The following is a 16838-nucleotide window of genomic DNA, read 5'->3' on the forward strand; positions in this document are numbered from 1 at the left end:
ACAAACTTATGGGTACCAAAGGGGAAAGGCAGGAGGATAGGAGTATGGGATTAATAGACACAAACTACTCTTCTTAAAATAGATAAGCAACAAGGATTTACTGTATAACACAGAGAATTATATTCAATGTCTTGCAACAACCTATCATGGAACATAATCTGAAATACATATATCTGAATCACTCTGCTGTATACCTAAAACTAAACCAATATTGTAAATCAACTATAACTATATTAAAAACAAACAAAAAAGGAGTTCCTGCTGTGGTACAGTGGGTTAAGAACCCAACTACAGCCACTTGGGTCACTGCAGAGGTAGAGGTTTGATCCCTGCCCTGGCACAGGGAGTTAAGGGATCTGGCCTTGCTGCAGTTGTGGCATAGGTCACAGCTGTGGCTAGGATTCAATCCCTGGCCTAGGACTTCCCACATGTCTCAGGCACAGCCATTTAAAAGAAATTTACAGATTGTGCCTGTCTATAAGATGATCAGCATGATCCATAATGTCTTCTATAGGCTAATGAATAGCTACATTTTGAGAGGAATGTTCACGTACCACTGTTCTTTGCTTGTTTGGCAAAAAAACACGGATAGTGTTGCTTGTCTTAGAAGAGTCCGTAAGTTTGCCATCATCTGATGCCCGACGCTGATAGCCAAACTGCTGAACTATTGTAGGGGAGATGCAGCTGGGGCCATCAAACACTGCGTCTTTGAATCCAAAACCATTGCTGATCGTCTTCCAGGCTCCCTGTATGTGCTCCATTGATGCAGCTTACAAAATACCTAAACCTGGTTTAAAAAAAAAAAGACAAATAATTATAATTTTTGAAAAGTAGTTAACAATGCAATAGAGTAATTTTGAAAACAGTTGTATGTGGGCTTTCTTATAGATAATATCTTCTGCTTAAATATATTATTCAGAAAATTTCTACTTTAGTATACTTTTTCATATTTAACCTTTTTTTTTTGTCTTTTTAGGGCAACACTCACGGCATATGGAAGTTCCCAGGCTAGGGGTTTAATTGGAGCTGTAGCCGCCAGCCTACACCAAAGCCACAGCGACACCAGATCCGAGCTATGTCTGCGACCTACACCACAGCTCACAGCAATGCCAGATCCTTAACCCACTGATCGAGGCCAGGGATCAAACCCACAACCTCATGGTTCCTAGTTGGATTTGTTTCTGATGTGCCATGATAGGAACTCCTATATTTAACTTTTTTATTAAAGTACAGCTGATTTACAGTGTTGTGCCATTTCTGCTGTACAGCAAAGTGACTCAGTATACATATACATACACATTCTTTTTACTTTACTATAAAATATTTCATAGACAACTCAGAAATATGCAAAATGGGGACTAGAGATCAAAAGACTCACCAAAGCATATATATCAAGTTAAAAGACAACCTGGAACATGAGCCCAGGTCTCTTAATTTCTAGTCTAATACTTTTTCAATTCCATTTCTCTTCTTCTTTGATTATTGTGTATTAAGTATGAGCAACTACCCTTGAGTATGAGTAATACCTTATGAGAAGTACAAAAAAAAAAAAAGCGTAAGCTGTAATGTTCTGCCTTTGAGGAAGGAAAAGGAACTAATATTTCTAGGATGCATATTAGACACTTTATACATAAATGATCTCATCTGGGGGTCCCTTGTGGCACAGCAGAGTAAGGATCCAGCACTGTCACTGAAGCAGCTTGGTTTGCTGCTACAGCACAGGTTTGATTCCTGGCCCAGGACCTTCCATGTGCCAAGGGTGCAGACAAAAAAAAAAAAAAAAAATTATCTTATTTGTGTAACAACCCAAAAAGATCTTAAATCCTTTCTCCAACCACCCTTTATTTTACTTCTGTGCCTAAATAAGGCACAGAAAAACCATGCTATTTGCCAAAAAAACATCCAGGTGATAGGAAAAAGAGCCAAATTCTGTTTATATTTAAAGTACATGAATCTTCCAACATAACATTCACAGTTCGGTTTTAGTGCAGAAACAAAGCTTATAAATAGAAGCAAGCAGAGACAGTCACCTAACAAGAAATAATCATGTTTTAATCAAGCTACAAGAAAACTGCAGTCAAAGTCCATAGATAGCCACACAACGACAGTAAGTCAGATACTCTGCAGTAAGGATGTGCAATGCCCTGACATTGACTGGGAATCAGGAACCATGCACAAGTGAGAGGTGTTTCCTCCTTTAGAAAACAGTGAAGTTGAAAGGGAATCCCATTCTTTTCAAACCTTCCTCCTTTAGGAACTTGTTTTGTCTTATTGTTAACATTATCAGCAATAGTTACCATTTACTAGGTACCTACTATTATGAGGTAGTGTAAACTGCATATATCCTAGTCATATTATCTAACCTGACCCTTAGAGGATACTCTAGGCAGGAATTACATCCCTGTTTTACAGATGAGCTTTTACTGGCAGAGGTGGGATTTAGAAGAATCTGGCAGCTGTGTCTGACTCCAGAACCCTTACCTTCTTATATGTAACTCTGACCCTTAAAATAAGCCATTTAGAGCCAAAATGGTATAAAGATCATTTAATTCAAATGTCTTAATCTTAACCAGAAGTTTCTGCCTGAATAGCTGCTATGTGCTAAGCTCTTTCTCATATCACATGCCTGAATCAAAAGTGGATGAAAGATACTATTCTTAGCTAACAGCTGAGGAAACCTGAGAAGTTAGAGACTTAAGATCACGACCTGGCATTACTCTCAGTCTTGGCACAAGGTTTTTGGAAGAGAATATGGTTAAAAAAAAAAAAAAAAAAAAGGAGTTCCTGTTGTGGCGCAGTGGTTAACAAATCCGACTAGGAACCATGAGGTTGCGGGTTCGGTCCCTGCCCTTGCTCAGTGGGTTAACGATCCGGCGTTGCCGTGAGCTGTGGTGTAGGTTGCAGACACGGCTCGGATCCCGAGTTGCTGTGGCTCTGGCGTAGGCCGGTGGCTACAGCTCCGATTCGACCCCTAGCCTGGGAACCTCCATATGCCGCGGGTGGGGCCCAAGAAATAGCAGCAACAACAACAACAACAACAACAAAAAAGAAAAAAAAAAAAAACCTGTTAAAAATTTGAACTCTTCTCTTTTGTTGGGGGGGGGGTGGTTTAGGGCCACAGGTGTGGCGTATGGAAGTTCCCAGGCCAGGGGTGAATCAGAGCTACAGCTGCCAGCCACAGCCACAGCCACAGCCACATAGGATCCAAGCCACAGCTGTGACCTAGACCACAGCTCACAGCAATACTGAATCCCTAACCCACTGAGCAGGGCCAGGGATCAAAACCACATCCTCATGGACACTAGCAGGGTTCGTTTTCAGCTGAGCCACACAGAAACTCCCAAAAATTTGAACTCTTAAAGAATGATCTAATAATTCAATATCACTAAGAATTTATCCTTCAGAAGTATAAGGAAAGTATATAAAGATACATGTACAAGCATCTTCACTATAGCATTGTTTATAACCTTGAAAAACTGGAGAAAAGACCAAAGACTTAATAGCAAAGTAAACAAACATGTTAATACTCATGTAATAAATGAAGTAACTTGGAGTTCCTATTGTGGCTCAGGGGTTAACGAATCCAACTAGCATCCATGAGGACACAGGTTTGATCCCTGGCTTTGCTCAGTGGGTTAAGGATCCGGCATTGCTGTGAGCTCTGGCGTAGGTTGCAGACGTGTCTTGGATCCCACATTGCTGTGGCTGTGGTGTAGGCCAGCAGCTGCTGCTCTGATTCCATTCCTAGCCTAGGAACCTCCATATGCCATGAATGTAGCCCTAAAAAGAAAAAACAAAAGAAAGAAAAATGAAGTAGATCTGTATGTGCAGGCATGGAAAAGGCTGCCCAAGACAAAATGAAAAATGTAGTTTGAATCTTCTTTATAGTAACCTAGAAAGAGGGAGGAAATCTGGAATGATAAATGAGTAAGGAAAAATCTAGAACAATAAACAAAATACTAACAGTGATTATTTCAGCAAAGTGGTGAGGAAATTTTTCCTTTTTATTTATCACCTATTTCTACTTTTTGCTTTGTACTTTACTATTACACTATAAACTTCTATAAGCCTATTTTATTTCTGTAAGGGGGAAGAGCAGGACAACATCCCAGAGCCTTCAGGACCATGATACACTGCCTCCCACTTTTAGCACCTATACCCAGGCCCCAACACACCCCTAATTCTATTTCTTATTTACCATGAGGTCACTTATTAGGAGCCTCTATAGCTTTTCTCTTCCCTAGATCTTTTTTCCCAGCTAAAAAGGAAGACTCACCTGAGCATCTCTCTAATCTGAAATGATGTAGCTCATACAGTGTATAGACACAGCACAGCCAGGGCAATCTTAAAAATGCAACTCATCATTTCTCTGCTCTGTTTTAAGACTCAAAATAAGACTCAAAATAAAAGCTAAACACCTTTCTAAACAGCCAAACTTCACACCTCAGCACTTCTGAACTTCGAGTTGTTCCTTTCACCTGGAAGGCTAAAACCTCCAGAAACAAGCAAGTTGGCCTTTTCACATCATTATAGTCTTCATCTAAAACACCTCTTTGGAGACATTTTCTCTCTCCACCCTCATCACAAGACCTCACTCCCCTACCCTCATCAAATGACTCTGTCTTATTTTCTTTCTTTTCTTTTTCTTTTTTTTTTTTTTTTTGTCTTTTAGGGCTGCACCCGTGGCATATAAAGGTTTCCAGGCTAGGGGTCCAATAGGAGCTATATATGCAGGCATGGAAAAAGGCTGCCCAAGACTTTTTTTGGGGGGGTAGGGTGGGGCAGTCTTCACTGATAAATAGGTTACAGTGAAATAAATACCACAATAGTTTTTAGGGGAATAAAAAAGTAGAATCTCAGTCTCTCGCCACCCCACCTCCAGTTCTTGGCCTCAGCCTTCTTACTGGCCACCTTGGAAGAGGCGGCTGTGGTGGGAATGCCAGGCTTTCTCGGGCCCTTGGGGGCCTATGCCTTCCTGGCCAGTGGTTCAGGCTCCATTTTGGACCTACACCCTTGACAGGGGAGGGGCCTTGGCGTTGGGGGCCTCCTGAGTCCCCTGGGTGACAGCCTCATAGGGACCTCGTTCCCCATCTTTTTTGGCTGTACCATACTCCCAGCCTACACCAGAGCCACAGCAACACAGGATCTGAGCCATGTCTGCGACCTACACCACAGCTCACAGCAACCCGATCCTTAACCCACTGACTGAGGTGAAGGATCAAACCTACGTCCTCATGGATTCTAGTCAGATTTGTTAACCCGCTGAGTCATGACTAGAACTCCTGTCTTATTTTCTTCATGCCACTTACCACCATGTTAACTGTTTACAGATTTTGGTCAGTACCTCCCACCCTCTTTCTGCCCCTGCCAATCTAACCAGTATCTCTTGCCAATCTTACTCACTGTATTCTTTTTTTTTTTTTTTTTTTCTCTTTTTAGGGCCATACCTGTGGTATATGGAGGTTCCCAGGCTAGGAGTCTAATTGGAGCTACAGCTGCCGGACTACACCACAGCCACAGCAACATCAGATCCGAGCCGCGTCTGCAACCTACACCACAGCTCACGGCAATGCCGGATCCTTAACGCACTGAGCAAGGCCAGGGATCGAACCCACAACCTCATGGTTCCTAGTCGGATTCACTTCTGCTGTGCCACGATGGGAACTCCCTCACTACTACATTCTTAGTCCTTAACGCAGTAACTAGAACATAAAAGAACTCAAATATTGATTAAATTAGTTAAGTTAGGCACCAGAATAATGCGGCAAAAAAAATCATTTTTAATTAAAAAAAAAAAACCTGTCAAGAACTAGTAAAATATGAATTAAATCTCTGTTTGGCAGTATACCTTTAAAAAATATCTACTATTCAGCAAAAACCAAACTGCAATAAATTGCATTCTGTAGTTAGCTGTGGGGGAAAACTGTATTATATTTTATTGGCTAAAGAGCCCACTTATAAGACTTAACTGTAGCCTAAGTCCAAGAACATAGTTATTCTATGATGAATTCTAAGTCTTGCAGGCAGTTAGAAAATAACAGTGCTGGTGCTTAGTAGAGAACATACTACAGTAACTGTTAATAAAAGCTGACAAGAATGGGAGAAAACCTTTGCAAACGAAGTGAGTGACAAGGCATTAATCTCCAAAATATACAAACATCTCATAAAACTTTAAATAAAAAAAAAACCCAATCAAAAAATGGGCAGACGATCTAAATAGACACTTCTCCAAAGAAGACACAGACAGCCAAAAGACACTTGACAATATGCTCAACATCACTAATTATTAGAGCAATGCAAATCAAAACTACAATGAGATTTCACCTCATATCAGTCAGAATGGCCATCATCAAAAAGTCAATAAATGCTGGAGAGGGTGTAGAGAAAAGGGACCCCTCCTACACTGCTGGTGAGAATGTAGGTTGGTGCAACCACTATGGAGAACAGTGTGGAGGTACTATAAAAAAAACTAAATACAGGGAGCTGTGGTAAAACAGGATTGGCAGAGTCTTGGGAGCCCTGGAATGTGGGTTCAATCCCCAGCTCAGCACAGTGGATTAAGGATCTGGTGTTGCCACAGTTTCAGCCTAGGTCAAGACTGCGGCTTAGGGAGTTCCCATCGTGGTACAGTGGAAATGAATCCAACTAGGAACCATGAGGTTTCAGGTTTGATCCCTGTCCTTGCTCAGTGGGTTAAGGATCCCATGTTGCTGTGAGCTGTGGTGTAAGTCACAGATGTGGCTTGGATCCTGCATTGCTGTCGCTGTGGTGCAGGCCGGCATCTGTAGCTCTGATTAGATACCTAGCCTGGGAACCTCAATATGCCATGGGTGCGGCTCTAAGAAGACAAAAGACAAAAAAAAAAAAAAAATACTGTGGCTTGGATCTGAGCCATAGTCTGGGAAATCCATAGGCCAAGGCCAAAAATGAAAAGAAAAAAATATATATAGGAATTCCAGTTGTGGCTCAGCAGGTTAGGAACCCAACGTAGTGTCCATGAGCATTCGGGTTCAATCCCTGGCCTTACTCAGTGGGTTAAGGATCTGACTTACCACAAGCTGCAGGTCACGAATGTGGCTTGGACCTGGTATTGCCATGGCTGTGGCATAGGTCGGCAGCTGCAGTTTTGATTCAACCGCTGGCCTAGGGAACTTCCATGTGCCACAGGTGTGGCCTTAAAAAGAAAAAAAAAAAAAAAAAATCCCAGAAATCCCACTCCTAGGCATATATCCGGAGCAAACTATAATTCGAAAAGATACATGACCCCAATGCTCACCAGGGCATTATTTACAATATCCAAGAAATGGAAGCAACCTAAAGAAGACTGCATAAAGAAGATGTGTGCGGATACATACATACACACACACACACTCCAAGTGAAGTCAGAGAAAGACAAATATGGTAAGAGATCATTAATATGTGGAATCTAATAAAAAATGATACAAAAGAACTTATTCACAAAACAGAGACAGACACAAAGATTTTAAAACTGAACTTATGGTTACCAAAGGGGAAACAGTGTGGGGAGAGATACACTGGGCGGTTGGGATTGGCATGTACACACTATTATATATAAAATTGATCAGTAACAAGGACCTACTGTACAGCTTGGGGAAATCTATTCAATACTCTGTGATAGCCTATATGGGGAGAGAATCTGAAAAAGAATGGATATATATATATATATGTGTGGCTGATTCACTTTGCTGTACACCTGAAAGTAGCACAACACTGCTTAAGTCACCTACATGCCAGTAAATTTTATAAAATAAATAAATAATAAACGCTGGCAAAATAAAAGCAAACCCACTTTAACTTTCAAGTTTTTCATTATTTATCATTCAAATTTTTATTTTCCCAGGTCTATATCAAGACCACTTATAGGCTGAGAAGCATGCTAAGATAGTGCCTCCCAATATTTTTCCATGTCACTCACAGAAAATCCTATTTTAATTTAAAGCATATCTACATGAACAAACTCAGTCCAAGGGCCCTATCAGATGCCCCAAGGCTGATGCCTACACCCCTAACCTGATCATGGGAAGCTCTATGCCAAGGTACTACATAATCAATTTGTGAGGAAGTGTACAAATCTAAAAACAAGATGAAAGCAACTTCTAAAATCCATACAGCAGAGTTCTCTGCTGCCCTAGTGGTCAAGGATCTGGCATTGTAACTGCTGTGGCATGATTTCAATCCCTGGCCTGGGAACTTCCACATGCTGCAGGCATAGCAAAAAAATAAAAATAAGGAGTTCTTGTCGTGGTACAGTGGAAACGAATCCGATTAGGAACCATAAGATTGCAGGTTCGATCCCTGGCCTTGCTGAGTGGGTTAAGGATCTGGTGTTGCCGTGAGCTGTGGTGTAGGTCGCAGATTCAGCTCAGATCCTGCATTGCTGTAGCTGTGGCAGAGGCCGGCAGCTGTAGCTCCAATTGGACCCCCAGGGTGGGAACCTCCATATGCTGCAGGTGCGGCCTTAAAAAGCAAAATAACAATAATAACAAATAAATAAAAATGAAATAAAAACCATACAGCAGCAATATACTTCAATCTTAAATGGAGAAATTCAGAAACCTCATTGATACTACTCTCACATGTAAATGTATACATAACAAAAATGTAAATCTAGCTTCTAATATTGTGATCTCTCCCTCTGATCTGTTGACCAAATGTGCTAATACACACACACACACACACAGAGGCACAATAAAATTAAACAATCCAAAGTAGAAATCTGCTTCTGATAGTAAAAGGTCTTTCACAGTACTCAAGAGAAATTTCAAAATACATACATTATCAGTGGAGAAATATATTATGTTAAAAGAAATCAATCATTTAAAACAAGACATATCTACTTCCCTATAATAGGACAGGGAAATAATAATAATGGGATTACTATTCTTAACATAAAAAGAACTCCTAAAAATTAATAAGAAAACTTTTAAGCTTTAAATAGGTAGTATTTCACACTTTAATATTTAAGCAGAAAAACTACTGGACTTTACTGCTAAAATTGTAAATTATTCCTCATAATGTAAGATGAGACCAATGCCACCATCATCTGTCACAAGAGATTTTAAAAATACTTTAAATGACGTGTTGTACAATACCAAAAGTAAACCAAACATTAAAAAAAATGCATTAAGTATCTCTTGATATTTACCCAAACTTTTCAGCCCTTACATAAAAGTGTATTATTTAAAAGAGGATTGTTCAGAATGCCCTCTGAAGATAACTTTCGTGACAAAATGGTTATAGGAAATCTAAATTTAAAAGCTCATTTCTGCCCAATGATTTTAAAAAATATTTTTTAGATAACTCTCTTCACATATACAAAATAGGAGCTTTATTTTTATTTATTTTTTATTTTTTATTTTTTTGTCTTTTTGCCTTTTCCAGGGCCGCTTCCAAGGCATATGGAGGTTCCCAAGATAGGGGTCAAATTGGAGCTGTAGCCACCGGCCTCTACGCCAGAGCCACAGCATCGCAGGATCCAAGCCGCGTCTGCAAGCTTCACCACAGCTCGCGGCAACGCCGGGTCCTTAACCCACTGAGCAAGGCCAGGGATCGAACCCGAAACCTCATGGTTCCCAGTCGGATTCGCTAACCACTGCACCACAACAGGAACTCCAACGGTAGCTTTATTATGACCAAAGTCCCCTGACCTTAAACATTTATCTAGTGAGACAGCCTGAGAATTTGTATTCAACAGACTAAACATTTACTTTTTTTTTTTTTAACCAAAAAGGACATAGCATATTCAGAATTTCACTTACTGTGATAGCTAGATTCTATAAATTTAGGAAACCTACAATTTATCTAATACAAATTCTAGCCTATGCTAGAATATTTTAGGTTCAACTGCTCCAAGCTGCTTCCTTCTGCATTCTCCCCCACCCCTACTCATCCTCATTATAGAGCACCTAAGAACTCAAAAAGCCTAGATCCTCTCACTACTCTTCAGTTAAATATTTGCCACAATGGGCTCAATCCTAGATTCGGTCTCTGAAAGACATCAGCAGATGGATGTGGACAGAAAAAGGGGCAACTTATTAGCTGCTAGAAAGCTTAGCTTTCTATAGTCACCCACTTTATGTGTCAATCTTTTTTTTTTTTTTTTGTCTTCTTGGGTTCCCAGGCTAAGGGAGCTATAGCTGCTGGCCTACACCACAGCCACAGCAATGTGGGATCCTTATTAACACACTGAGGAAGGCCAGGGATGGAGTCCACATCCTCATGGATACGAGTCAGGTTCCTTAACCACTGAGCAAAGATGGGAACTACATGTATCAATCTCGAGTTGATCAAAATTTCTCTTTATTATTTCCAGCATAATTTCTGAGCATGGCAGTTTCCACAGTTTCAGCAAGAAGTCTGCCTTTTATTGATTTTATGCTTCATTCTGTCATAGCAGAGTTTGAAGATACGTTCTCTTCAGTCATGTAATTCATGATTTTTTTTATGGCTGCACCCAAGGCATATGGAAGTTCCTGGGCCAGGGATGGAACTGCACCTCCACAGCCTAAGCCACTGCAGTCAGATTCTTTTTTTTTTCTTTTTTTGATCTTTTCTAGGGCCACACCCACAGCATATGGAGGTTCCCAGGCTAGGGGTTGAATGTTGAATCGGAGCTGTAGCCGCTGGCCTACGCCAGAGCCACAGCAACGCCAGATCTGAGCCGAGTCTGCAACCTACACCACAGCTCATGACGACGCCAATCCTTGACCCACTAAGCAAGGCCAGGGATCGAACCTGCAACCTCATGGTTCCTAGTCAGATTCATTAACCACTAAGCCACAACAGGAACTCCTGCAGTCAGATTCTTAACCCACTGTGCCACAGCAGGAACTCCATGTAATTCATGATTTTATAGTCTAAACTCTTTTTAAAGCTCTACCTTTCTATGTTAAAATGTTCATTTTTACTATCATATGTTCACCTGTCATAATCACTCAAACTCATTTACTCTCTACATGAATATTTCTTTTTAGAAATTTAGAGAATGATACATTTTCTTTTCATGGTTTTGGAGTCCCCTAGTGGCTCAGGGGGTTAAGGACATGGCATTATCAATGCTGTGGCACGGGTTTAATCCCTGGGCCTGGAACTTCCACATGCCATGAGTGCAGCCAAAAAAAAAGGGGGGGTTTATAGATTCTACATAGTACTGACTTTGAGAGCAAACAAAATAACCATAGTAGAAAGATACATAGCTCTGAATTATGCAGCAAGGGGACTCAAGGTAAAGCCAAAGGGCAAACCCCTGAAAAATCTGATAGGCTCTATTTTGAGATCCACTTCAGTTGCCTTCTTTGGCCCTTTGATTGGTACAGTAAGTAGTCTTCCCCCTTAGAAAGTTTCACTTTCTACAGTTTTAGTCACCCATGGAGAGCCATGGTCCAAAAATATTAAATGGAAAATTCCAGAATTAACAATTCTTAAGTTTTAAATAGCACACCTTGGAGTTCCCATTGTGGCTCAGTAAGTTAAGAACCTGACTAGTTATCCATGAATATACAGGTTCAATCCCTGGCCTCACTCAGTGGGTTAAGGACCTGGCTGTTGCTGCAAGCTGTGTTGTAGTCAAAGATGCAGCTCAGATCTTGCATTGCTATGGCTGTGTCACAGGCTGGCAGCTGCAATTCTGATGTCAGCCCTAGCCTGGAAACCTCCATTTGCTGCAGGAGTGGCCCTAAAAAAAGAAAAAATAAAAATAAAAATAAATAAAGTGTACACCTTTCTAAGCTTTTTGATTTCTGAGCAGTGTGATGAAATCTCACACCAACTTGCTCCCTCCAGCCAGGGATGTGAATCATCCCTTTGTTCAGTACATCCACACTGTATTCTCTACCTGCCCCTTAGTCATTTAGCAGCCTTCTGGGTTATCAGATCAGCTGTCTCAGTAAAACAGTACATGTGTTTGAGTAACCCTTATTTTACTTAATAACAATGGCCCCAAAGTGCAAGAATAGTGATGCTGGCAATCCGGATATTCTCTTACTGTGCCTAATTTATAAATAAACTTTTCTATAGGTATGTATGTATAAGAAGTAGGGTTCAATACCATCTGCAGTTTCAGATATTCACTAGAGATCTTGGAAAGTATCCCCCCCAGACAAGGGGAGACTACTGTATAACTAAAATAGCACCCAATATGGTTTTAAACAAGGACAGAATAGGTACCTTCTTCTTTTAATTATAGTTGAATTATAATGTTGTGCAAATTTCTGCTATACAACAAAATGATTCAGTGATACATGCATATACATTCTTTTTTTTTTTTAATATTCTTTTCCATCATGGTCTATCCCAGGAGACTGGATATAGTTCCCTGTGCTAAATACAGTAGGACCTTATTGTTTATCCAATCTAAATGTAATAGCTTAAATCTACTAACCCCAAACACCCAGTTCATCCCACCCACAACCCATTTTGGCAACCACAAGTCTGTTTTCTCTGTCTATGAGTCTGTTTCTGTGTTGTAGCTAAGTTCATTTGCGCCATTTTTAATTCCACATACAAGTGACAGCATATGGTATTTGCCTTTCTCTTTCTGACTGACTTCACTTAGCACAAGCATCTCTAGCTGCATCCATGTTGCTGCAAAGGGCATTATTTCATTCTTTTTCAAGGCTGAGTAGGATTCCATTGTATATATGTCATCTGTCAATAGACATTTAGGCTGTTTCCATGTCTTGGCTATTGTAAACAGTGCTGCAATGAACACAGGGGTGTATGTATCTTTTTGAATTATAGTTTTGTTCAGATATATGTCCAGGAGTGGAACTGCTGGATCACATGGTAGCTCTACAGTTTTCTGAGGAAGCCCCATACTGTTTTCCATAGTGGCTGTACCAGCAACAATGTAGGAGAGTTCCCTTTTCTTCACACCCTCTCCGGCATTTGTTATTTGTAGAGTTACTAATGATAACCATTCTGACCGGTGGTGTGAAGTTACCTTCTTTAAGAGGCAAATTCTTTAAGACTCAAAAACTCAAGTCTCTTTCTTTCCTAGACTGTAACTTTTTCAAACTGTGGAGTATGACCCATTAGTGTTCAGAAAACCATTTTGGTGACTCAAGATCAGTTTTCTTTAAAAAATTAGAATAGATATTCTAAAAGCAGAATATATCCACACAGCACAGGTAATAATTATTTTGAGAAATCTTTGATTCAGGTACACATACATTATAAAACATATTTCTTAGTGTGGATCACTACTAAGTTTGAAAGCTACTGGTGTAATTTAAAGCCCAGAATCCTTACCAGAGCTTCCACTGATTTCCCAAATGTATTTTTCCATACAAAATACATCTTCTTGCACTGAATGATCAACTTAAGGATCCATTTAGTCTTAAACTGTCTTTCTTAGTTCTACCAATGAACTTTCTCCATGGGTGCTAATTCCATCTTCCATTACATTTCAAAATAGTCATTTCTGCTACTTCATGTAATTCTTCCAGTTTTTACGTATTTCATTGCCAAGTAGACTCAGAAGAACTCAGTATACTAAGTTTTCATTCTTTTCTCAGGCACCATTAGTTATTTTGTGACCTTACTGATCATTCAAATTTACTGTGAAAATACCTACATTAAGGGATTCACTGATAGTAATCTGAGACTATTCTCCATGGCTGATTAGGTCACATGGCTCACTAACTTCTAAATAATATGACATTTTTAAGGCACAGAACTTATACGCCCATGGGTCTTACACTATGCAGTATCATTTCCTCTATTATTTTACCCTATGTTGAAATTCTAATATTTCATTCTCTTTCAAAAAAGCCCTTCCTCTATACCTCCTCATTTATCACTTCTTATAATGATCTTTGTTGCTATGAGGTCTTCTGTTTCCTGTTCTTTTCTGCTTTTAAAGAAAATACCAAATAAGAGTGAGGTGTTAATTCTATTTCACTGAACTTAATGTAGATTCCACTTCCAATTTAAATCCTTCTCCAAAGCACACACAACAAACTATACTCATTCAGTCTGGTAACTTAAAAAAAAAAAAAAAAAATCTTCTCTTCTGGATAGTTTCAGAGATCTAACCTCTGAATAGCATAAGAACCTTAAAATGTACAAAGAAGGTTTCTGAATGTCTTTCTTTGAGGGCAGCCCCTGCATAGAATTCTATATGTCTCTATGAGGCTTTGGTCCTCTGTGATGTTCTTCAGGTAAAATTCTTCCCATAAAGCCTCCCTTTTTTGCTCCCTATTCATAAAGAATTTACTGCTCCCTCCTGTTTTTCATATTTATATTATTCACATGTATATTAACAGCCCTTCCCACCCTGTATGGTAATTACTTACATGTCTGCCTCCCTACCTGACCATAAGTTCCTGGAGGATACAGTACACACATGCCTCTTGTTTTCCCAGAACTGATCACGCCATCTGACTCATAGGAGTTATTCAACCAAGACTTCAAAATCACTGTGATGATTGCTGCAGAATCCACAATATATTAAATATTTAAATTTATGTAAATTATTAAGGTAAACAGCTAATTTTAATGCATAATATAAAATTATAACCACAAGCAAGTGTCCATGAAAAATACAAATACCTAACAAACTCTGGCTATCTGAACAATAACAACATTGGCTTGTCCTCTATTTTGACACTGCCAAAACTCACTGGGAAACAAAATATATTCACCAAAAAATGAATTTCTTAAAATTCTATACCAATTAAACAGCAATAATATTAACTAACAACTACTGAGTTCTTTCTTTTCAGTGTGTACAATACTACTGAGTACATACTACAGTATAGTAATATTGAGTTTTTCACATTTTTTTATGTAAGTATCAGTTCTTTAAATGTAATAAAATATATAAGCCTCCTAGGAATTCTTTGAGAGATATTATCCTGATTTTGGAGATGAAGAAACTGAGGACCAAAAACGTTAACTAAAACTGTCCAAGATTACCGGATGCCGAGTTGCTATGGCTCTGGTGTAGGCCAGCGGCTACAGCTCCGATTAGACCCCTAGCCTGGGAACCTCGGGAGCGACCCTAGAAAAGGCAAAAACACACACAAAAAAAAAAAAACTGTCCAAGGTTACATAAGTAAGATAGACAGCCAAGATTACTGACAGAATATCTAAGGTCAAAAGAACCCATAACTTTTACCAGAGCTTTATCACATCATCAGTCTTTACTCTTAAGGTAGATAAGATCAGAGCATTTGTGGGACAGGCTGCTGCTAAGATGAGGTGCCAGATTTCAACCTTGTGGCTGCCTGCTCTAGCTTCCTAATACTGGCTCTTTCCTTCTACTCTGGTAGTTTGTTTTTACTATGTTTTTATTTTTAAAATGATATAATTAAATTTATAAATGGGAGACAGATAAAGGAGAAAAGTTACACATAATCTTATTCATCCTAATAAAACATTTTTGGGATATTTTTGCTAACTTCCTCCACACCAACTTTCTCACTCTGTCTCTCATGCAATAAACATTACTGAGCAACTACTACTGTTCTACTAGATGCTTGGGTTAACTCAGTGAATTAGAGACAAAGACCCCCAATCTCAAGAGAAGCCAACTTTCTAGTGGAGGGATACACAATAAAGTAAATTCTGTAATATGATAGTGGATGATAAGTGCTGGGGGAAAGGAGAAAAACTGCAATGTATATAATGAGGTCAGAGTAGGCCTCAATGAGGAGGTATCAGTTGAGCCAAGAAGTTAGGGAGTTTGACTTCAAGGCAGGAAGACCAGCCAGTGAAAACCCTAAATCAGGAGTGTCCTGTGTTCAAGCAATAGCAAAGAGATCACAGAATTCAGTGAAATGAGAGTACAAGTGGAGGAGGGGAATCGGGAATGCAGTTAACATCGTGTTTTGTACCATATAAGGGCTCTCCCTTTTACTGAGTGAAATGGGAAGCCAAAATAGGTTTTGAGCAGAGGAGACACAAAATCTGTAGTAAAAGGACTAGTCCAACTGTTGTACTGCAAATAAACTACACAGGTAGTAAATACACAATTACAGAGTTCATAAGATGTCTGGGCCAAAGAATTAACTGTAAAAAGGAATAATAATAACTCAATGGGTTGTCATGAAAACTGTTCAACAATGTTTGTGAAGCATTTAGCACTGTGCCTGACACTGAGTGATACTGTTATAGCTTTTGCCTTAGACAAGGGCACTCAGCATATGAAATGAGAGAAGGTAGAAATTGAGCCTAAGCCTCAGTAAGTCTGGTTATATAGACAGCATCAGCCTGAAAGAAGGGGATTCTCCCAAATCACATGAAGAGTACAGTTCTGCTAGCTGAGCTGTGGACCTTTTGCTATTTAGCAATGTTGCTCTTGGAGCTAACTGTGGCCTTAATACTTGTCCATATGCTGTACATATGCAAAATTGCATTCTCAATCCAAATCCTACGTTATTCTCCTTCCAACTTTAAATAGTTGATAGTTAAATCAAACCCTCAACGTGTTCGATATAAGTCGTCCTTAATCTATTTTTAAGTCACATATTTTTTTCAGATTGGAAAATCTCTGAAATCAGAAGATAGCTTAAAACAATGATGTGCCTTATTTGTCCTAACAGAGAACCTGAAATGAACACCATCAAATATATAGGTATTTTGCTTAACAGCCAAGGTGTGAGACCACTGCGTCAAAAGTTAAGAATTATGTATGAATGCTGCTACTGTCATATTTTTAATATTTAAAATTGGTCTTGGGTGAATTTTTATTTTTAAGATAAGCTTGTGGAGTTCCCGTAGTGGCTCAGTGGTTAACAATCCGACTAGGAACCATGAGGTGGTGAGTTCAATCCCTGGCCTTGTTTAATGGGTTAAGGATCCAGCGTTGCCGTGAG

The 16838-nt window shown here is 39.5% G+C and overlaps 1 protein-coding gene across 4 annotated transcripts in view; it reads right to left on the reverse strand.

Moving 5' to 3' along the window:
* Positions 1-16838, reverse strand: part of RAF1 (Raf-1 proto-oncogene, serine/threonine kinase) — a 79027-nt gene that overhangs the window by 30202 nt on the left and 31987 nt on the right. For 2 of the 4 annotated variants that reach the window (XM_047781225.1, XM_047781234.1), the window contains exon 2: positions 555-787. In XM_047781225.1, the coding sequence (XP_047637181.1) occupies positions 555-761 (207 nt within the window). In that variant the 5' untranslated portion in view covers positions 762-787. Of the gene's footprint in view, positions 1-554; positions 788-16838 lie in introns of those variants that run through there. The other 2 variants (XM_047781253.1, XM_047781243.1) reach the window with 1 other exon arrangement.

The sequence above is a fragment of the Phacochoerus africanus genome, chromosome 1 (assembly GCF_016906955.1).
Source record: "Phacochoerus africanus isolate WHEZ1 chromosome 1, ROS_Pafr_v1, whole genome shotgun sequence".
Taxonomy (NCBI): Eukaryota; Metazoa; Chordata; class Mammalia; order Artiodactyla; family Suidae; genus Phacochoerus; species Phacochoerus africanus.